This window comes from Ambystoma mexicanum, chromosome 14 (genome assembly GCF_040938575.1).
Source record: "Ambystoma mexicanum isolate Mex_15411 chromosome 14, UKY_AmexF1_1, whole genome shotgun sequence".
Lineage (NCBI taxonomy): Eukaryota > Metazoa > Chordata > Amphibia > Caudata > Ambystomatidae > Ambystoma > Ambystoma mexicanum.
In genome coordinates, this window is record NC_090940.1 from 413,292,275 (window position 1) to 413,315,116 (window position 22,842).

The window sequence follows — 22,842 nt, forward strand, 5'->3', positions numbered from 1 at the left end:
CAGTTACGCAAGAGATGGTCTGCTGAGCCACAATACATACACAGTCCTAGTGGTGTCTTGTCAAAACAAAAGGGCCTATACTAAGAAACATATTGCCAATCCTTACCTCTAAATACAAATAGTATAGGGAACAATGTTATGAAATGAAAGAAGTGTTCAAAATAATATGTCAGATTGTTCAGGCCATTGGCCTCCCTTCCCCTTGTTTTCAGCACGGGACAAGGCTGTTCATTCGAGCGTAGCACGGTCTCTGGCAGTTTTAGCATGAGGGTACAGTTCAAAACAATAAGTTCTTCTCCTACTTCGCTTTTCACAAGTATTCACTTCGGGTGACTCACTATTCACCCCAAATCCTGCTCGGCTGGGCTCAGATCCATTTTCACAATGTTCGTCACCTTAGATCCCCCTCATCCGGGCTCAGATCTCTTTGGCAAAATGTTCGTAGTATATTCTCTTTCTCGGGTGACTGACCGTTCTCCCTGCCTTGTCTGTCGATGCGGGAGAACCCCGGGTACCTCTGACGCACAATACAGGATTCTTCAGCTTTGATTCCAGATCTTATGTTTCTTATTCTCGAAGGCTCAGAAAAGATACAGGCTTTCGGGGAAAAGGTCAAGGGCGCCCCCCGCCCCTTTTGTGCTCCACCTTTTATCCGTGTGGGGAAGTGTGATCGAAGTCAGGTGTGTGTGTGTGTGTCAGTAATTTCCTGACCATTGTAGTGGGACACATCAGGTATACGGCTCAGGTGTTAGTCTGTTTTCGTTCACAGTGAGATGTCCGTGGGAAAGTGTTAATGTTGGGAACGGGGTGGGGGTTGAGTTCCTAAGTATCCTATCGGGTAGGAAGGCGTAACTGTGTTACAGGGAAGGGGATACCGAGTCTCGCCATCCGGGTGTCCCACTCCCCAAAGACCCCTCATCCAGGTGATCCTCCTGCACTGGTCCACCCCCAGGAACTGGATCCAAAAGCGATGGCCGTGTCCTGGCCACCTGGATGACAGATCCCCTGGAGCTAGCGGGTGAGAAACCTTCATGTTTCTCAAGGTTCCTTCTTAGCGTTTCCATCTCCTGTTTTGGGTGAATTTCAAACTTGCAGGCTTGTCAGCTTGTGCTGACTCTACCTCTCTTCTTTGTACATCAAGTGTCCGTTATTTAATCTACCTGTCCTAGTGGATTGGATATTGGAATTTAAAGGGACATGTTCTTCGCTGGTAAGATTTTGGCATCTATTAAGAGTTTCTTCATCTCAGTCATGATGCTTAAAAGCTTCTGATGTTGTGGAGCATGCCATGTAAGCCATAATGTGGACGTCTCTAGAGAGTTCCTCACGGGTACGGTAGTCCTTGTCCCCAAAGGTGGAATCTCTCCCCTGTTGAGATCCCACTTGCCTCGACCCCTACGGATGGTGTTGCAGATCGTGCTCACCGCCCTAGCCTTACAGGGGAGCAGGGGCTAATTCCCTCGATTCATCACAGTCTCCATAAATTAGCCACTTAGTAATCTCTGAGAACTAGAAAAACGATGAGGCAAATATTGTGGTGATAGACTCAAATAGGTGAAGCGGTTGTTATATCTTTGGTCACATTGAAAAGGTTACAGTCCTTCAACAGTCTGCCAACAAAGGAGGGAGGGGCTTGCTTGTGGCTACCAGCTATCTATTTTTAAATGATAAAGCAGGATTCTAGATCCCCAAAATTGCATTGAGCTTCTCAACAAGTTGAGATGTTGCTGTTTTTTCAAATGTGTGGAAATCAAATATAATTGTATCATTAGTCTTACGCTCTGTCTTTTTCTCATTTTACTTCTCTTTAGCTCGGAGTGGTGTGTTAATGATCCTCCCCGTGTTGTCCTGAACAATCTGGAGATGCTTGGTTATCGAGTGGTTAGTATGACCGGAGTTGGACAGACGTTGGTTTGGTGTCTCCATAAGGAAGAATAGGCCAAGTGAATCCTCCTCCTCGTCTGCATCCAGTGTTGTGTATTGTTGCCAGTGGACTGGTACTTGACACAAATTGCTGAATTGAATTTTTTCATGGCCAACCTTCCAACCAGTGCTGCAAATCTTTCCTGAAGTGGAAACTGAAGTAAAAAAAAATATTATTTTTGTATTGATTATATTAACACAGCGAATTTACAATATTAGGCATTCATACCAAATAAATAAAAGCTGATCTTTAGGTGGGGAGCGTGTTTGGACCAAAACTAAAACATTCTGTTGATGTAAGTACAGAAAGCATGTCAAGACTTATGAAGTGATGGGTTAGTTACTACTTACTGATTTCATGTTTTTAGAGCTGAACATATGCTATGCAGTATTGTCTTGTTGGGAAACTAAGAGGTAGGACTACCAACATGTTCCTAATGAAATCAAATAACACAAGCATGTTAGCAATCTACCTTAACAAATGAAGCCACGAATGAAACCAATTTTATCACCCAATTTGACAGTTCAATGAGGTAAGCACTCACCGTGACTTAAGTTCAGCTAGCATGGCTCTGGTCGGTCCAAATCACTGTATAGCTGAGTCGACGTTTCGTTTTTTTCAAGATCAATAAATTGATGAACATTAGATCTGATAATGAGCGCTCCAGATAGGATTTTGGAGTCAGAGTATTTTACTCGCAATTTTTTAGAATTGGCGAGTAAATCCAATTTCAAGAGAGTAAAAATGAGTCTGACAACTATCCAATTTGTGTGTAAAATGTAAACTTTGTTCGAAAATATTAGTGACAAAACAGCTGTATTTCAAAGTGTTTCTAAATAATGTATTGCACCTGAGGAAATAATTTTCCCCACACAAGAACCTTGTAGATGCATACTACCTAGCTTCATCTTCATGATATTTGGGCACAAACTTTGTTAGGAGCTAATACAATGCCAGCTAGTTACATCGGGTGATTCATAAATCAAGACCCTCACACTATCAGCATCATTTCTCTGCCTCCCGGGCCCACTGTTGCTACCTGGCACTACCTGCTTGATGGCCACTCCCTGTTTTTGCTCCATCTGTCCTTCCCTTTGGTGCTGTTTTTTCTGACGCTCTGCCTCTCACCCTTAAATGTTGCGATGCCATGTTTTGTGGTGTTTCTCTGTCATTATGCCTCTCCCATCTCTGCATTCTATTGTTGCTGTTTCCCTTCTATATCTTGCTATATCGGTTGATATAACTCCTCTTCCTCTCTCATGTCATTACTCTGGCTATATCTGTTTTTTCATTTTCTTGGTTGTGGTTGCTACTCCTTTTCTGTCTTGCACTGTCTCTTATGTTATTGTGCTGCCCTTCTCTAATTTTGCTTTTCTATTTCCTTCTCTTCCCACCTGCTGTTGCTCTGTTTTTTATTTTAGTGTCTCTAAACGTCTCTTTTGCTCTGCTTCCCCTCCTATTGTGCGTTTGTCCTATTATTAACTGTTTCCCTTCTCACTTCCTTTGTTGCCCTATCATGTAGCTCATTGCTCTCGCTTTCTGTTGCTTGAATTCCTGTTTTGGATTGTCTAGTAAGTTCTCTCCCCCTCCCCCACACCTTTGTTCTCCTGTATTGCTTAGGTTCAGAGAGTTGCTCTTCCTCTCCTGTTTTCCTGTTTTCTGTTTGTCTTTTAACATAGCACCAATAAAATATCCAAAAGGCTGAAAATGCCTTTTCCATTTAAAAATCTAGTGCAGCTTTACCTTTGTGTGCTCCTTTTTAGATGTGTCCATTCTGTGCCATCACAGGCATAGCAGCCCTAATGAGCCCAGATGAGTTGTTTGTTCTGAGCCATTACAAGTAGAGCATCCCGGATGAAATGTGTGTGTGTGTTCTGAATCACTGAATATTTAGTAGTCCTTTTGATAAGTCGAAAGTAAGTTGAATGTTACCTGAATCTTAAATGCATATCTCGGATGCAAACTCATTAACTCGCATATCAACATGATTTGAACTAACAGTTTTCACAATCTCTGCAGCAGTGTTATTGACCCACTGAGCTGCCTTTCCAAACAGGCTGTTGACACTGAAAGGCACATAGGGTTAGGGCACTGGCATTTCCATCTGAGGCTTGCCTGACATAAATGGCTTGTCAATAGTTCTAAGCATGTTTGGGCTGTCCTACATTAGTCAGGAGATTTATAATTAGGCTTTGAAATGTGCCAGATTTTTGGCAGTAGGACTCAGTAATCGGATATGGCAGAGCAGGCGTTTTGAAAAGCACAAGACCAAGTAGAAGGATTGAATTTATGACAGCAATGCTATCTTCTCACAGTGTCAGAGGTTGGTGGGAAAAGCTCAGACACTGTTCTTGCTCAGTACTTTAGCTTGCTGCAGAAAACGCCAACACATGTTTGTGCTTTCTTAACAGCAGCTATGTTAAGAAATTCAGGTACTGTCCCAAAACATAGCAGTTCTGCTAAGAAATGTGGGCATTATGCAATCAGCTCTGCTGTAAATATTTGGCATTGTGGCATGACATGGGAATAGCAGCTCTGTTGATAAATTAGGCTACTTTGCCTGAATATATAGCAGTCCTGTTGAGAGGTACCGGTACATTGTGAGTCGTTGAACATATATACAGCAGCACTACTTCTACCTGTATCCATTACACCTGCTTGCGGTGGGTGGTCAGAAAGGGATTTAAAGTTCAGACCACATGCCTAGCCATTTGTTGCTTTCTAAGAAAATAAACTATGTATAGGCACTTTCATGCACACAAACACATGCAATCGTAAGACTAATATAGAACACACAAAATGTTTTTACTTCTCACAAAAGCCAAACAACTGCTTGCTGGGAGGCTCTGATCAAGAACCCCAAGCCATTGAATGCAATTGATGTGCTTCTGTGATGAAAAGAAAAACAAAGTATGAAATGGCCATGCTGCTGCAACTGAGCTGCCTCCATTAAAGTGTATTAAGACAGAGGAAAATTAAGCAGAAATGCAGCCCTTGTTGAAGACAATCTTTATTTTACACAATACTACCTGTATCCTAAAGCAAAGTGAAAAGCATGTTCATGATTCAAAAAGCTTTAATAACACTGTAACCTACAAATTGCACAAAACGCGCATTTCCTTTTATATTAATCAGAAAAATATTATCTTGATAGAATCATTAACAGAGGAGAGTGTTTAAAAATGAAACAGACCAGGACTCATCCCAGTTGCTTCTTTCAAGGAACTACGTGGATTGCCAAAATAAAGAGTAGATTTGCAAGCTGATGCTGGCCAAGCTGTCACCAGTAAGCTCCATGGCTTATGGGTGTGCTGCCATAAATAGCATATGTAAGTGGTACGCAAGGAAGAATTAAAAGGGCCATATTGACAACATTTCTGTGCGTATAAAGGCCTGATACACACCTTATCTGGATGGCTGTATAGCAGCACATGTTAATTATAGAGCTACAAAACAGCAAAAAACTGAAAAAGCAAACCCCATCATAAATAGGTTATTATATTAATAGACGCACTCTAATGATATTTCAGTTCCATTAAGAGGGATTTCATGACAATCAGAACACACTTGCACTACTTTTCAAATGCAGTCCACCTGTATCTTTAAGGCTCATCAAAAATGCACCTCACATAAGTTTTCCTCGTATAATGTAGGGAAATATAATGTATATCGTAAAAATGGGGCACTTTGGCCCACTAGCGTAAACTATTAATACTGACTCCTTCCGCATTTGCTTGTTTTGTGCAGGTTTATTCAAACAAAATACTTAAGTGCAGTCTGAGTCTGGCTATGAAAAGCAGGAGGTACATGATGGGGTACTTTGTGGGAATGACTAGTCTCTACAGTAGGGGGCATTATTATTGCTGACTAGTAATGACAGCCCCTTATGCATGCCCAGCGGTGACCAGCAGAGGTGTCTGCCCACATGGATATCCCCGTCTGAACAGGGCTGTAATTATGTGGGGTGCGGGTCCAGAGGAGTGCAATGAGATCTGGGCAGTAAAGGACATTTGAGTGCATATGGATGTTGCTGATCATGAAATTAAGAGTGTATACTGTAAATGTATTACTTAAATGTGTATGTTAATGATCTAAAAGAAATCAACTTAAGGTAAGTTTGAAATCTGTCTTCAAGTACACAATGGCTTTGACGAAGAGGTGAGCTTATGTGTCACATATGACTAATACCATGCACTTATTTTCTGTAATTAAAATAGATCAACCTGCCCATCCCAGGCTATGCATAATAAACCTAAATTAGCACTTTGCATTCACTACTAAATACATCAACACAGTGTTGGAAAATATCTAAAATGTATTTCCACAATCTGATGCTGCAAAGCAAGGGGTGAAGAAGGCAGAAGATTGAAAAGTATGCTATGATAAATAATATGACTATAATTGCTTATGATACTGTGATTGTTTTTATATTCTATTAAATTTTATACTTCATGATTATGATCTCTTGCTGTTTCCTTTTTCGATATGGTAAATGGCGTTGAGAAGAGGGTGGTGCTGTTTGGGAGAAGTCATCCTTATGTGGATCACCTATACATTGCATAGAATGTAATTCACACAATCATTTTTGAATGCACATGTACAAAATGCAACCCCTGCCCAAGAGAATTAGAGTAGATCGAAAGCTGCAGCTGGGCTTGAACCAGTAAAAAACTGTATGTTTCACATGGACCTGGCAAGCCTCTTCTTAGGAGCCTAACTGCAGGTCTTTAACAACACTCGCCGCATTTCCAAATTAACTCGACCACAATAAACAATTTGCACATTATGGTGCGATTATCTTTACAGGGTTGCAAAACTTTGTACAAAGGAATTGTAAGATCATAACCGGCATATGGATATAGAAACACTTGGTGATCATTTCTGTGTGTGTATTAAGATCTGCTATGGCTCAAACTATTAAACTTGAAATGTAGCAGACTTGCTACATTCGAGACATGGCTACCTGGAATGTATATGGTCTTCCTTACTTGCCACCTGGCCTAACATACACTGGAACAAGTTGCAGCAAGGGGCTGTGTACCTCATTATCATTACTGTCACCAGGAGCACTTTCATTTAAAATAAATTAAAGAGCTCATGGTGACAATAATGATAATGAGGTACACAGGCCCTTGGTGCAACTTGACTCTGAGACTTAGTGGGATTGCCAAATAAGACCTGGTAGGGCACAAAGTGTGCCAGCCACACTTGAAGCATTTTGAAATCTTATATTGTCGTATCGGATGCCATGATGCTAAGTTTCATGAATCTGTATTTGTAGGGAGAAGTTCATCTCCAACTATACATCTTCAATATGGATATCTTCAGATTCTCCGCGAAAAAAAATACTCTATTTTTAAAGCCTTTACACGCATCTGGTTTAAAAAGTTCTGAAGGCAGAAGAATACTCTTGCACGAAACACGTAATTGGTGTAATGCTTAAAGGGTATATTGGCTAATATTCTCTAATCTGGTTGATTAGAACAATGCTCTGTGAAAGACAAGATGGGTATGGAAGGGTTCATCTAACCCTTAAAAAGTGACTAGCTTGAAAACGAAGGTTGTGCACCATCTATCCAGAACTGTGGAAAGAATGTGGAACAGAGGGCTTTCTGTAAATAATATAGGACTCCAGTAGCCTCTGCCTACCAAACCAAATGAATGCTTTCCTAATAATGACTTCAAAAGAAAAATCATCCTGGTTGTGGGATGCAATTCATGAAGGCGGCTGTCTCTATATTGAGCTAAGTAAAATAATGCATAGCATACTGCTACATCAATATGGTGCCCAATATTTAAGGCCACTTAAAAGTGAAAACAAACTGGTTTCAGCTGCATGTCAATATTTGGCAACCTTCCTCAGGATTATCACAATAGTCTAGAGCATGTCCATTTACTGGGGAGGGGTTGTTATTTTGTAATCTGGAGTAATTTTAGACACTGCTTGCGGCCTTACCGTGCAGGGACAGTACTGTGGGAGGGTCTTCTCGTACCCTGAATTAGTACATGCGAGGTTATTTTTGCTTGCTTTTCAGAGAGCTTTTGCAAACTGGTCCAATTCGGATTTGTGACATATGCCTACTCCCCTTGGCCCAAACAATATTTTGGAAAGGTTAAAAAGGGTTTGCTGGAGGGTGGGGGGGTGGGGGATGTGGGGGGGTGCCCAACTACGAGGCGATGCAGATGGTAGGCTCTTCAGCTCTCGCTGCCACTTCACACATCCTGAAACTATAGCCTGATTTGTGAATGCTAATTGCACCAAAAGAGACCTGCAGAGGGCTAACCTGATCGGGCACAACTCTGCGAAGTTAGAGTGCCGTGGGCGCCCGCTGTACGGAACCCCGACGGTCTGAAGTTCGGCGACGCGAGCCGTGCCTCTGAAACAAGATGGCCGCTGAGTAACTTTCGCGCCCGCCACTGTGGCTGTGAGATCGGGTTGCTGGGGCGCCGGAGACAGTCGCGGCAGAGCAGAGAGGTGCGGCTGGGCGGGGGACCGCCCCTGGTGTTCGGCATCTGGCCTGGGACTCGAGTGACCCGAATGTACTGAGAGTGACCTGACGAGGCCAAAGGGGCTCTGAGGAAGCTCCCCCACACGCGGCAAGGAAGTGGGACGGTGTTGACCGTGGCGGACAAGGAACAGAGCGAATCCAGGCAAGCATTGTCTCCGGCGAGATGGCACAGCGGAGGAGGCCATCACCCTCTCGTGACCAGCAGCGGAGGTGATCTGCGGGCCCTGGCGACCTTGCAGGTCGGTCCAGAGTGCTGCGGCAGGCGAGGAGGCCGGTAAGGTGCTTCGGGGGATAGGGGTGCGGTGTCTGTCCCCGCTCTGAGAGGCTGAGCCCGTGAGGGACCGGGCGGCCTGAGCGCTCCGCGGCTCTTCCGGCGCCGGGAGTGGATCGCTCCAGTGGATGCTGCCTGGAGACGTCGGAGGAAGGGACCACGGCGCCGTGGAGGAGCAGAGGTCTCGGGGAGGACTGCCTGCAACGCCCAGGCCCTGCCCAGGGAGCTGGAGAGCTGCTCAACACCCACAAGCAACACACAGCAGGGCCTCCCCGGGGCGGACTGACAGGGGCCCCGCTGAGCAGATCGGTTGGTGCCCAGAAGAGAAGCGGCCCATCAGACATAAGGTACGGTGTGGTCCGGCCTGATCCCCTGGGGCCTCGGGCGCGGCGGAAAGCGGAGGTCTGCGGGAAAGAACTGAATCCTGGGAGGGCAGCGGGAAACACACACCAGGCTGCTCTGGAGCTGTCGCGGAGGGGGTAGGAAGCGGCCCCATAGGCATTAAGGGCAACCAGTCTTCAGATACCATCTGCGACACTGCGGAATGGAGTGGGGTGCGAGGACAGGGGAAGCACTGAGCAATTCCGAGGCTATACCTACCGGTACCCCACTTGTATCACGAAGGGGACTAAGGGTCCTGACCCAACACAATGAGCATCCCCTCAAGATGCCCTGGTCAATAAAGTCGTAGAAGGGGACCCCCACGAGCAATACCGGAGGACAAACAACCGGGAAACACCGAAACCCTGGTGGCGGGCAAGTACGCGATAAAGGAAGCATCTGCCTGCAGGGCACTGGTTGCGGCTTGACCCGAAACCCGCAAGTAACCCAGGATCGACCACGAGTGACAAGTATGGAGAAGCAGAGCAACGCATTTCAAATACAGAGGACGGGCTGCAAAATGTGCACCAACAATTCCAAGGGGTCTCTGCCAAGCTTAAAACGCTGGAAGCAAGGGTTGAGGAAGGTGAGGGACGGTCCAGGTGTAATAACGTTCGTATCCTCCGCATTCCCGAGAAAGAGGAGGGGCCCTGCATGGAACAACTACTAACTGACCTCTTTGACCTGCACTCTTTTTCAAAAATGTTCTCTATAGAAAGAGCACACAGAGTACCCACGGGTAGGCCGCTGCCTGGCGCCCCTCCGCGAACTGTAATAGCAAAGTTTTTGAATTACCGGGACGCACTCTTGCATCTGGCTTGATCCAAGGGCACGACAACCTTCAGGCGGTCCAGGTTGGCCTTTTTTCCAGACTATACAAGGGAGGTACATAAATCGAGGCAATCCTTTGGAAAGCTGAAAAGACAACTGCAATCATTAGGAGTCAAGTACGGCCTGCTCTTTCCTGCGCGGTTGAAAATATACCACAAGAGCACAACGGTCCATTTTGACGACCCCGGCGAGGCATGGCGTTGGGCAGAGCAGCACATTGAAGGGGACTGGTTGAATCCCCGAAGTAACAGGAACAAAAACTCTGGACCGCCACCGGGGCGGCGTCGGGAACCTGATCAGCAGCCACTACCGGACTCGCCGAGGGACGGTGAAGACAGGGCCCGCCTTGATTCCTGACGAAGGCTCGACCTCCTGCCTGCAGGCAACCAATTTATGGACAACACCACAATGTGGCCGACAGAAGGCGTTCACATTCCCATATGGCGGTAATCGGAGGACTGCTACCCTCGCACCTGGGGATTTAACAACCCCCAACCCTTTTTCTTAGTAGAACCACAGTAGGGACTATTAAAGCTGGCACCCTACCCTTTTTAGTTGCCAGCAATGTTTGGGGACAGGTACTTCGTGTTGGGGTGGAGTATGGGGAGGGTGGGATTAGTTGGGAGTAGTTTTTATTTACCCCAGGGCCAGTTGACTCCTGTAGGTTTCAGGGGATGACGTTGTTCCTGGTCAGTTGGGACCATAGCACGCTCGGACAGCATCTCAGTCACCAATCATTGATGATTCTACACCACACCGGCACACACTGGGATTATACCCCTGTGGTTCATTTGCCTGCCCCTCTCACACTCGTGCTAGATGGCACCTGACCAATCTTAACTGCCTCCGACTACACATCCCAGATCCCTTAGGGTCCTCACCTGGAATGTGAATGGGATGGGGTCCGCGATTAAGCAACGGTTAGTTAAGCAACTACTTAGTAGATACTCGCCCGATGTGGTCCTGCTTCCCGAAACACACCTAGTGGGTTTACACTGTAATTTTTTCCAGCGGACCAACTACAGGGCAGCCTTTCATGCGGGGTATAGCATGGGATCCAGGGCACCTTTACTCTTATATATAAGCACGTCCCATTTGGCTTGCAGGAAGTGGTGAGGGACCCTGGGGGCCGTTACGTGCTGGTCCTGGGGACACTCTGTGTTGAGAGCTTTGGGTGTGTATCAGTCTACTCCCCACCGGGTCTGGGGCAGGAACTCCTGGAGGAACTGACCACCCTGATGGGCAAGTATCAACCCTATGAGTGGTTTCTGGGTGGAGACTTTAATGATGTGATGTGTAACACCATGGACCGATCCCACCTTCGACACCGTAACCCGAATGCCCCTACGAGGCTGTCCAACTTTGTATCTGCCTTGGGTCTCTGATGTGTGGCGGGAACTGCACCGGGGGACCGGAGGGTACTCATTCCACTCGGGAGCCCATGGCTCCCTTTCTAGGCTTGATTATTTGTCCCGCATTCAGAGCTCTTTAGAATAATCTCGGCAGACTTACTTCCCAGGGGAATTTCGGACCACTCGCCTCTGGTGGTGGAGACGCGGCTGAAGGGTACAACCCCCCCCTCTAGGACGTGGCGGCTAAATAACTATTATCTGGGCTATCCGGAATTGGTGGATCGCCTTATGGAAATCTCGACTGAATACTTTGAGATTAACAACATTGCCGAAAACGACCCAATAGTGATATGGGAGGCTTATATGACCGTGCTGCGAGGAGAAATAATCTCCTGGACGGCGAATAGGAGGAGGGAGAGGCTTCAGAAGATGGGTGAGGCGGAGACGGAGGTAACCCAATGGGTAACAACCACATCCTGGATCCAACCCCTCAGACCCAAACATCCCTCACACAGGCCACTGAACGCCTCCGGAACCTTATGTTGGACAATGCCAAACAGGCCCACTGGGAATCCAGAGCAAGGAAATATGAGGTTGGGGGACAAAGCCGGGAAACTGTTGGCCTGGCTAGAGAGGCGAGACGAGGGACAGCGATGTGTCCGGGAGATCCTTACTCCAAGGGGAGAGAGATGCCAGTCAGACACTGACATAGCAGAAGCCTTTACCCAATTCTATGCTGCATTATATCAGGCCCCGACTGGGTCGCTTGACCCAGCCCTCCTGGATGACATAGAAATCCCTACCCTGTCGGAGCAACAGAAGGAGGTATTGGATTTTGAGCTAACGGAAGCCGAAATAGTAGAAGCCCTAGCACAACTGCAACCGGGGAAAACCCCGGGTCCTAATGGGTTCCCGATTGAAATCTAGCAGAAACTAGGAAGTAATAACATAGCGTCTCCCCTGCATTAGATGCGTTTGAGCGCCCGAGACCAGGGTTCCCTCCCACAGGACCTATGTAAGGCTACTATTGTAGTTATCCCCAAACCGGACAAACCCCCGGAGAAATGTGCCTCTTACAGGCCGATCTCGTTAATTAATGGCGAAACCAAAGTCCTGGCCAAACTCCTAGCCAACCGGCTCCAGCCGGTTGCGGACACCTTGATACACCCAAACCAATGTGGCTTCATGCCTCATAAATCAACCCGAATGAATCTGCGCCGGCTCCATCTGGCGTTAGAAAGGGCTCCTATCCTTGACACTTCACTGGCCCTGTTGGCAATTGATTTTGAAAAGGCATTCGATTCAATACGGTGGGACAGCCTTTGGGTAATTATGGCACATATGAGGTTTGGAGAAGGTTTTCTGAGATGGGTAAAACTGTTCTATACAAATATACAGGCGGAAGTCAGGGTGAACGGGTGGACTTCCCGATCCTTCCCCCTGGGTAGGTGTATGCGACACGGGTGTCCTCTGTCCCCCCTCCTTTTTGCCCTCGCGATTGAACCGTTGGCCCTGTGGCTTCGTCAGAACGGGGCATGGACCGGGTTTAGATGGCCTAAGGGACACGAAGACCGAATATCGCTGTATGCCGACGACCTTCTGTTATACCTGGCTGAACCGACTCGGAACTGCCCTCTGGTAACCCAGATGCTTGTGGATTACGGGGAGTTTAGCGGATTGAAAATTAACTGGAAGAAATCCGTACTCTACCCAGTGAAGGGGGGAGAGCAGGCCAACCCACCGGACTGCCCGTACCAGGTGGAGAGGCAGGGCTTTAAGTACTTTGGAATCTGGATAATGAGTGATCTTACTATATACGCAAAGCACAATCTTCAATCGATTATAGACCGGTTTGTTACCGACGTCCGTCATTGGAAACTTCTCCCCCTGACTCTCATGGGCAGAGCGGCACCCTTTAAAATGATGGCACTTCCACAATTCCTCTATGTTCTGCAGAACGCCCCGCTCACGATACCCACCTCCGAATTCAACCGTATAGAAACCCTTCTCGGGGGAACTCATCTGGGGGGGTGGCCAGTCACGTATAGCTTTGAGCACTTTGGAGAGGTCTATCTGGGAGGGTGGGGTAGGAGTACCCCGCCTCCAAACCTATTACTGGGCATCACAACTCGTAGTGGTCAACGACCTGCTTCACGGAGACTGGGCACTGCCTCACATCAAGGCCGAGGTGGATGCCATGCAAGGTACAGACCCCATACACCTACTATACCAATCTCCACAGCGGCCCTCTCTCCCGACAATTGGGTCCCATACCACCACCTTCTGGAGACAGGCACACGTGTTTGTTGGATGGGGGAACAAGATTACCTCAGCGCAACCCCTATGGCAAGATAGCAATTTAAAAGAGAATTTTGAACCGTGGCCGCGCTGGGTGAGGGCAGGAACTCTGAGGGTAGAAGATATCCTGAGAGACGGGAAGTTAATCTCGTTCGAAGATTTGCAGGACAAATTTCAACTCCCAAATACCGAGCGGTACCACTTCATACAATTGACCCATGCCCTGAGAACCCACATACCTCTGGAGGCGATCCCCGACTATACACCTATTGAACGTAATATACTGCCAGCATACATCCCGCAAAATGCACGTCCATCCTGTATAATGCCATCTCATCCTTTGCTACTCCCGAGCTATCATGACTAAAGTCCAAATGGGAAAGGGATGTGGGGGAAATAGATCCAGAGGACTGGGTACAGGTCTTAATGCACCCACGGGAAGTGGCCATCTCTTCCAGGTTGAGGCTGGTGCAGCTTAAGATCCTGCATAGGGTGTACTATCCCAGGACCACTCTATATGTCTGGAAGAGGGCAACAAACTCGAACTGTCTCCGATGTGGAGGGGAAAAAGGAACTTTCTTTCATATCCTTTGGTCATGCCCCCAGATCCGCACCTTCTGGAACGATTGCTGTACAGAACTTTCCAGGGTGCTCACTCGCTTTATCGAACTGGACCCGAGGGTTCTACTCTTAAGGGTGCCTGACGACCCTGATTCCAATAAATGGGAAAAACTGCTTTTGAATACCGCTGCGGCCTTAATGAAACGTAACATTGCACAAAAGTGGGAAGTGCCTGACCTCCCCCCGACACTGGAGCAGTGGGTACTGGATATGGACTCATGTGCCATGATGGAACAACGGATCTACAGTACGAGAGGATGCCCAGCCAAAGCATCTAAAATATGGGGGAAATGGGAAGAGTGTGGGCCGTGAAGGCCGGACGCTGGTAATCATGGTATGGTCGGATGGAGGGCAGGCATGGGGGAAGAGTCCGTGGGGAGCCGGTGACACTAATGCTTCACTGAGTTTTTTTTGGACTGGGGATGCTGTTCTGAAATGCCTTTGCTGTCCTTTTCTTCTGGTTTTTGTTGTCTTGTTCTGTGGTTGTTTCGACCATGTTATGAAAAACAATAAAATGTTTTATTTTTTAAAAAAAGGCTTTGTCGCATGTGTTTTTGTTTTTTTGGGCATGGTTTCAACATGCCCATGCTCATCATGCAATAAGTAATTTCCAGACATACCCCCCCCCCCACAGACCCCTGATCGCAGAGACCACCTCTTCTCCAGCAATCTCTCCTCTTGGCGCTACTCCCCATGGAGTACCACTATAAATTGGTCCTTAATGTACACATAGCTCCTCTACCTTTTCCTTCTCATGCCTTCCTGTGCATCTCATCTATCCCTCGCCCTCATCCCAACTACCTGCCTGACTTTGCATCTTCCTAGCACTAGTGAATGTTCTATCGCACTCCTCCTTTGCCCCACTGACAGGCAAAGCACTTTGAAGCCATAAACTATGGCAGGAGACACTGTACAAATGCAAGAAAAGTTAACATTACATGTTATCTATCTATATTACAATGCTTCTATCTGGTGTGGCTCTCATTTTGCGACCATTAATAAAGCATCCTTCCTGGCCTGGCCGATGCCTCCTAGCGGATGAATGCCAAACATCACCTCAAATACGTTTTTGTAGAATCCTTAATGAGCACCAATTTGGAAAACTGGAAGTGGTATGAGGGGTGCTTGTGGAGTACGTTTTTGGAAGTGTATGTAAGGATGCTTCCAAACATGGTTTTGCAGTTGCACAGCAAATCCATTCCTGCAATATTAACCTGCATTAAAAGACTGGAGAGGGAAGTCTTAGTTACTTACCTCTAACTGTATTTCTCCAGCATTGGTATCTTTCATAGATTCACATGCTTGAATATTCCCCGTTGTCAGACTGGCAATCCTCGGTGATTTAAAAATAATTATATATATACATTATTTGCATAGAAAAAAAGGCAATGAGAGTGGCCCATTATGTCCAATGGGACATTCACTTGTGTAGTCCCTCCACCTCACTTTGGTCCTCTTTGACCCTAACTAATGAGGTGGCATGGCAGCCATCTTCAGATTATGAGCCATAAGGTGACGGCATATAAGATGACTGCCGGGCCTTTGGAGCAGCCTCTCGGGGGAGGCAGGTGGGTGCGTATGAATCTATGAAAGACACCAGTGCTGGAGAAATACAGTTACAGGTAAGTAACTAAGACTTCTCCAGCATTAGATCTTTCATAGATTCACATGCTTGAATAGAATACCAAGCAGTTAAGCATGCCCAAAAGTACTTACACCCTGAAGGTTAGTCTTCAGTATACCTAGTGTATTGCAACCCAGTTTAGGTAACCTAAACTAGGGAAGGCGGGAGAAGGCTGCTCCTACCTTACACAAATAGGTGGCGGAGGACCGTCTGTCCAACCGCAGATTCCTTGTTGATGTCTTCAGTCAAGCAATAATGCTTCGTGAATGTGTGTAGCGTGCTCCAGGTAGCCGATCTGCAAATGTCTTTTATCGGTACTCCTGAATGGAATGCGACTGAGGCTGCTCTTCCCCTGGCGCTTAGAATGCCAAAAGGAGCTCAAAACACAAGAAACGATCGCTGCCACCATTCCTGTCCCTGAATCACTTGCACCGATCAGATACAATCCTAAACGAGTATCTAGGGCCTGTAGAAGGCTAGAGACCCAAGAGAGCTGTAATTTAGCTTACAGGGCCCTCTTGTGTCATGTTGCACGAAAGCCGCAACATGATAAAAGAAACTACGGGAAACAGCGTTCCCCGGTACTGACAGTCTTAAGGGCATGTCAGTATCCCCGTAAGAAAAGGAGCGAAAGCCCAGAGGAGTGCAGCAGAAGGCTGCACTTCTCTGGCAAAGTCAAGAACAAGGTGAAAAACAACAGCAAAAAGTTTAGGGGTTGCCACATGGAAGGAAAATTACCTACAATTACGAAATCTTTCCTAACACAAGGGAAGACATTTTGTAATGATGTCATCTTGAATTTGATGCGCTTGATGAATTTGTTGAGTGCCCTTAGGTCCAACATTGGTCTCGACTGGCCGTTCTTTTTCCTGATTAGGAAAAATCGGGAATAGAAGCCTCTTCACTTTTGTTCTACTGGGACTAGTTCTATGGCTGCTTTTTGGAGCAGCTTGCCAATTTCTACTGTCATGTTTCACGAGATGTGCTTTGTGTGGTCGGGGCAGAAGGGAGGGAGGTTGAGCTAAAAATTCGATTGTATCTCCCTTGCAGATTACTTGCAACACCCTCTTGTCCAATGTAATGTTTTGCCAGTGGTAGTGTTGCTGGCTTATTCTTCCTCCCACCAGGGTGTGTTGTGGGTGGAAACGCTAAGAATTGTCAGTTGTTTATATTCTGTTTTGGCGTGATTTGAGCCACGTCTGTCTCTTTGCATATTGAATCTGGCCGTCAACTGGTGGTATCTATTATCTTGAATGGTACTGCCTTGCGTTACCTGACCGTAGGACGACCGGTTGAATCCTCTGAATTTGGAGGATGAGCCTCGAAAGGTGCAGCAATTTTTGTCCTTATCTTTGAGCGAGCCGATAGCTCGGGCTGTGTCTGTTTTAATGCCCTTGAGATGATCATTGATCTTCTTGCCGAAGAGGTCATGCTGGTCGAAGGGCACATCTAGGATTTGTGCTTGGACTTCTGGTCTGAGGTTTGTTGCTTTCATCCAAGCTTGCCCCCCCGGTGTCTGTTTTAATGCCCTTGAGATGATCATTGATCTTCTTGCCGAAGAGGTCATGCTGGTCGAAGGGCACATCTAGGATTTGTGCTTGGACTTCTGGTCTGAAGTTTGTTGCTTTCATCCAAGCTTTCCTTCTTAGGACCGTGCTGTGGGCCATTTGACGGAAGCCTGATTCTGCAACGCCTACCACTGCATCAATCACGTGATCGGATGTGGCTTCACCATACATTATTATTGCCCTTGCTTCTTCTTGAAGTTCAGCCAGTAGGTGTTTGGTCAGCTTGGATATGCGAAGCCATAGTTTCCGGTCCAGGCGCGCTGTTATAGCCAGAGCATTACATGCTCTGATGGTTAGGGAAGCTGATGACACTTTCCTGGCCATAGCTTCAAGTTTTTCGACCTTCTTTGTCAGGGGGTGCTCACAATGGAGATGAGGGGTTCGCTAGTTTTTCGAGCTGCCACTGTGATGACAGGGTCTGGTTTTGTTTGTCCTCTTAGGCACAGCAGAGTGTAGAAAGGGGTGTAGACAGTATTTTTTTCTCCTGCATTCCAGGCTGTGTCTAAGAGAGGGATAGTAGTTACAGTCCTACTTTTATCCCTGTGTTCGTATAAGACTGATTTCTTTTCTTCTGATGCTATTTGCAATTTGAACAGTTCTGCTGCCTTGCCAATGGTGGTGTGGAATGATACCAAGTCATCCGGCGGTGAAGTTTCCCCTGGGGAATCATTTTTCCTTGGTTTCTCTATTACATAGTCGTCCCATTCACTGTGTGTGTCTGGCCCTTGAGTGATCTCCCCTTCTTCTGGTTCCTCTGTGTCTGAAAAGTCTCTAAACAGATCCTCTTCATAATCTGAAACTGAAACAGTTGAAGGTATTATGGTTGGGTCCCTTATAGACGAGTGTGTTCTCGGTGTAGGCGAGGATCTAGGTGGTGGGACTCTTGTCGGTGAAGCACTGCGTGATAGCGTTCTGCTTCGAGGTCTGTGAGGAGGTTCCGGTCAGCATGGCCTCTTATGGGTTCCATTACTGTTGGGGGAGCCTCTAGGCGTGCTATAATGCAGTGATTTGTCTCTCTGAGGGGATCTTGTGTTCCTCGAGCTTGTCGACACATTTCTATGTCTGGGGCCGGATGGTACCACTGGTTGGGATCTCTGGCGCCTATTGAACTCATCAATAATTCTCTGCATTGCTCCATCAGCATAGGGTCATATGCGTCTGTGACATCTTCAGTGGTAGGGTGCCATGGTGGGCTATTCTCTTTAGGGGTGAGAATAGGTTGTTCTTGTATGATTTCAGTGTCAGAAAATTCTTCTTGCAGAATGATATCTGGCAACTCTACCATCTCTTTTATTGGTGACAATTGCAATATCACTGGTTCATCCTGTAACCCTGGAGTGTTTGGGGTCGTGTCTTTTGCTTTATTTGTGTTATCCTCCATGGAGGCCATTCCCGCCGTTAATGGGGTGTTCGTGGGCAGTGTTTCTGGCTTGTTTTTTCCTGCCGACGTTCAAGTCGATTGTTGGTGCTTCGTCGACGATTGGATGGAGTGTTTAGAGTTAGGTTCCGTCGACGAGATCTTCGTGGACGAATGGTGTGTTTCCTTCGTCTACGAATGTTTCATCGATGACTATTTCGTTGGCGAGGATTTACTTATCGACGAGGACGTTTGGAGCATGGTTGCAGGCGTCTTTTTCTTCGTTGACATCCTGGTCGTTGACGATCCCTTTTTACTATTACTGCTTGTAGATGGCCGTTCTGTGGATGATCACCCCCCGATGAAGACTTAGAAAACACCTCCTTACCTTTAGAGGTAGTGTTTTCCTCAGAATTATATCAAGGAAGCTGTGAGGGAAGTCTTTCTACCTTTTTCTTATGAGTGGGTGAGGTACTACTTTCCACTGAAGAGGCCCTTCTTTTAGATGTTTGTCTCTCAAATGGTTTTTGAAATATAACAGGGGCCGTCTTGGCAGATTCCTCATCTGAGGAGTGGCACTTGGACTCCAAATATAATAATAGCCTCCTGTGTCTGTCTTGTTGGTGAAGGTCTTGCAAATGTCACACTTGTGCATATCATGAGGGTATAAGCAGTAGATATAATGCTCATGCGGGTCCCTCATGTATACTAGTTTCTTCCTGCATCTGGTGCAGTCCCTGAATAGGGAAGGCTTCTTGGCAGTTTTTGTTTCCTCAGCTATGGTGTGAAGTATTCTTTCACTCAATAAAAACTGGTTGAAATCTTGTGTTTTCTGGTCCTAGAAAATCACAAATAGTAGTCCTTGACTAGGAGAATAAAATAGGATACATTTTGGAAAATAGCTTGAATAGTTAAAGATACTAAATTTGAAAAGCTCAGAGAACTGGATGATTCCCTCTCTCTGTTAGACTGTAGTGAAAAATCTGAAGATGGCTGCCTGGGTGGAGCTTAAGCCCTGCCACCTCATTGGTTAGGGTCAAAGAGGACCAAAGTGAGGTGGAGGAACTACACAAGTGAATGTCTTATTGGACATCATTTTCTGTTGTTGTTTTTTTTTTGTTGGTGATTTAGTTTATTTGTTAACTTTTTCTTCATTTCCATCGTTATCTGTAGATGGTCAGAACTAATGATTTAGATTGTTTCTCATGGTGTAATGGTGTTCTTTTGTTGAGTTACAATATAGTACTTAAAAAAAGGGTGATTGTATATGTGTATTTGTTGTTGTGTCCACTTAGTAGGGCGGCCCATCTTTCTTGAGTGTTCATTTGTTGTGCTGAGAGTTGGAAGAACACTCCGAATTGTTTGCGCTGAGAAGAAAGTGATTGGCATTCGATGACTAGATGAAATATGGTTTCTGGGATTGCTTGGTCTTTACAGAATCGGCAGTAGTTGTTTGTGACGTCAATCTTCCTCGTTATTGATAGATATGAGTTTGTAGGCAGAATGTTCAAACGTAGTCTTAAGAAAGTTGTTCTAATACTCTGGTCTGGAAAAATTTGAAGGTATGGCGGTAGCATATGGATTTTCCTACTATCTTTGGTACATTGAAGATTTTGTTTGTAGGCGTTCTTTTTTTGGATAGTTTTTATCCAATCGTTCTGAAGAAGTTTTATTTTTGCATGTTGTGGGCGAAGAATTAGCATTTCTTCTGTGATGTCTTCGTTTTCCATTTCCTTCCTCATTGACTGTTTCCATTTTTGTAATACCGTGTTGTTGAAGGTGTTAGCTTGGGCTCGGAGGATTTGAATAGCTGGGGTATTTTGGTCGGTGAGAATTTTTCTGAAGAGGTCTAGTCTTTTCCATAGAACAACAGATTCACTTGACTGTGTTGCCATTTCATATTGAATTCTTGGCATTGGATATCCTTGTGGTAGGTGGAGAATTTTCCGCCAGAAAATTGCTTCAAATTTCATCCAGTTTGTTGTACGGGCGTTCAGCATTGCTTCTGTTCCATATGTTAGTATCGGGATGTACTTCTGTCTGTAATAGGCAATGATGGGTTTGAATGAGAACTGGCCAAATTTCATGTGAAGTATACATCCTTGTCTTGCTAGAGTTTGTGCTGTTTGTTCGATTTTGTCAATCCATTGCTCCTCCGAGTTTGGTTTATTAGGATGCCAAGATATTTGAAAGTTGTCACATTTTCTATTTGGTTCCCATTGATATTGAAGCTCGGTTGGTATGGTTTTTTTGTGAATGGTTTGGTTAGAGTCATTGTCTTCGTTTTTCCGATGTTGATTGTTAATTTGTTTTTTTCCATGCCGCTACTCATAGCTGTCAACGATGCTTGTAGTCCAGTAGGTGTTTTGTCCAGTAGAACGATATCGTCTGCATATGCCATGGCTGGAACTGGGGTGGAATTTATTTTCGGTGGATTATTTTTGTTGGATTTTAGGTGTTCTTCAATGTCCGACGTGAATAGGTTGTATAGAGTTGCTGTCCATAGTTTATGTCGTGAGATCGCATCAAAGGCCATCTTTAAGTCGATAAATGCTGCGTATATTGTAGTGTGGGAGTTGAGGGCGTCATGCTTTATTAGATGGAGTAATATCAGATTGGGATTGGTTCCGACATTGGCAGTGAAGCCTGTTTGCCTGATCGAGAATTTGTCATTTTCTAGTGCCCATGTAGTTAGTTGTTTGAGCAGTACTGAAGCGAATAGTTTCCCAAGCGGATCTAGTAGGGCGATTGGACGGAAGTTTAGTGGTTCATCTCTGAGTCCTTGCTTATGGATTGTAACAATTATTGCCGACCTCCAGGAGTTTGATATTCGGTTCAGTGTGTTGACCAGAGTTGTAATATGGCACATGAAGTTCGCCCAGGCGGACGGGTCTTGTTTGATGACGGCATTAAATAGTCCATCAGGACCAGGCACTCTAGATGTGTTCAAGTTTTTGATGAGCTTCATGAAGTCTTCAAATTCTGCATTTATGTACCATTTCGGTTCGTTTGTGGGCATTTGATTTTCAGGTTGCGTTTTTCTTGGTCCGTACATGGTCGAGAAGTGCGTGATCCAAGTTTCCTGCGCAACGTTGGCTGTTAATTTGTGCTGTTTTTGCAGGTTGTGGTTTAGAAATTTCCAGAGCTCCCTCGTGTTATGAGTCTTGTGGAGTTTCATTATGTTTTCTGCGTCTGCTTGCTGCAGGATTTTTTGGTGAGATTTCCTCCATATGGCGTAATTCTGCCTCAGATGTTTGATCTGTTTCATGTTTTCCGTGGATTTTGTTTTTTTTAATTGTCGTATTGATCGGTTTTTGCATTTTTTCTATTCGGCTCTTCCGTGGTTGTATGTATGAGGATGCTCTATATGTGGGCGGTTCTTGAGCGTTTGTCGCAATGGTAGTAGAATCCATTCGTAGTTGAGTTTCTCGGAATCTGTCAGGGTGGCGTCATGGAGTTTCTTCGGTAGGTTTGCCATGGCTGATTGTGGAATCCTTAGTCTTGATGTTGTGCCGTCAAGTTCTACGGAGGCTATTGGTGCTGGTTCACTTTGTTGAGTTGATAGCCAGAAGTGAACAGTAAATTGGTTATGATCGCTTTTGGCGGTTATTATCGTTTGCACTTTTGTGACTGATTCATGTAGGTTGTATGATAGAAATATGTAATCAATGATTGCATTTGATGATCCTCTGGTCCAGGTTGGCATATATGCTGTGGAGTTGTTCTTTGCATGGTTCAGGAGGATGAGATTGCGAGTTATAATTTCAGTCATCCATCTGCTTGCTTTCGGGGAGAAATGTGAATGAGTTTGGAGGGATCCAGTCTGGTTGTATAGCTTGATGTTCAGATCTCCGCAGATTATTATTTCTGGTAGGCGATGGGTTGTCACGACCATGTCAATTGTCAGGAACACACCGTTGATAAATGCCTCCGTTGATATTGCTGCAGGGTTCCAATAGAGGTTTAGGATTGCAACTGTTGTGTCATTTTTTTGTTTTCTGTTTGAGTGGATATTGGTGCACACTAGTATTGTTAGTTGGGTCCAGGGGTTGATATTTTCAGTGCTCAGTACTGTGCGGTCCGGGTTTATCTTGATTAGGGTGAGG

General features: G+C 45.8%; 2 protein-coding genes across 2 annotated transcripts in view; one reads left to right on the forward strand and one right to left on the reverse strand.

Moving 5' to 3' along the window:
* GCHFR (GTP cyclohydrolase I feedback regulator) overlaps positions 1-6,379 on the forward strand; it is a 124,755-nt gene extending 118,376 nt beyond the window's left edge. Inside the window, exon 3 of the mRNA XM_069637575.1 lies at positions 1,812-6,379. Coding sequence (XP_069493676.1) covers positions 1,812-1,938 — 127 coding nt within the window. The 3' untranslated portion in view covers positions 1,939-6,379. The remainder of the gene's footprint in view (positions 1-1,811) is intronic.
* RMDN3 (regulator of microtubule dynamics 3) overlaps positions 1-22,842 on the reverse strand; it is a 548,832-nt gene that overhangs the window by 479,523 nt on the left and 46,467 nt on the right. The window lies entirely within an intron of this gene.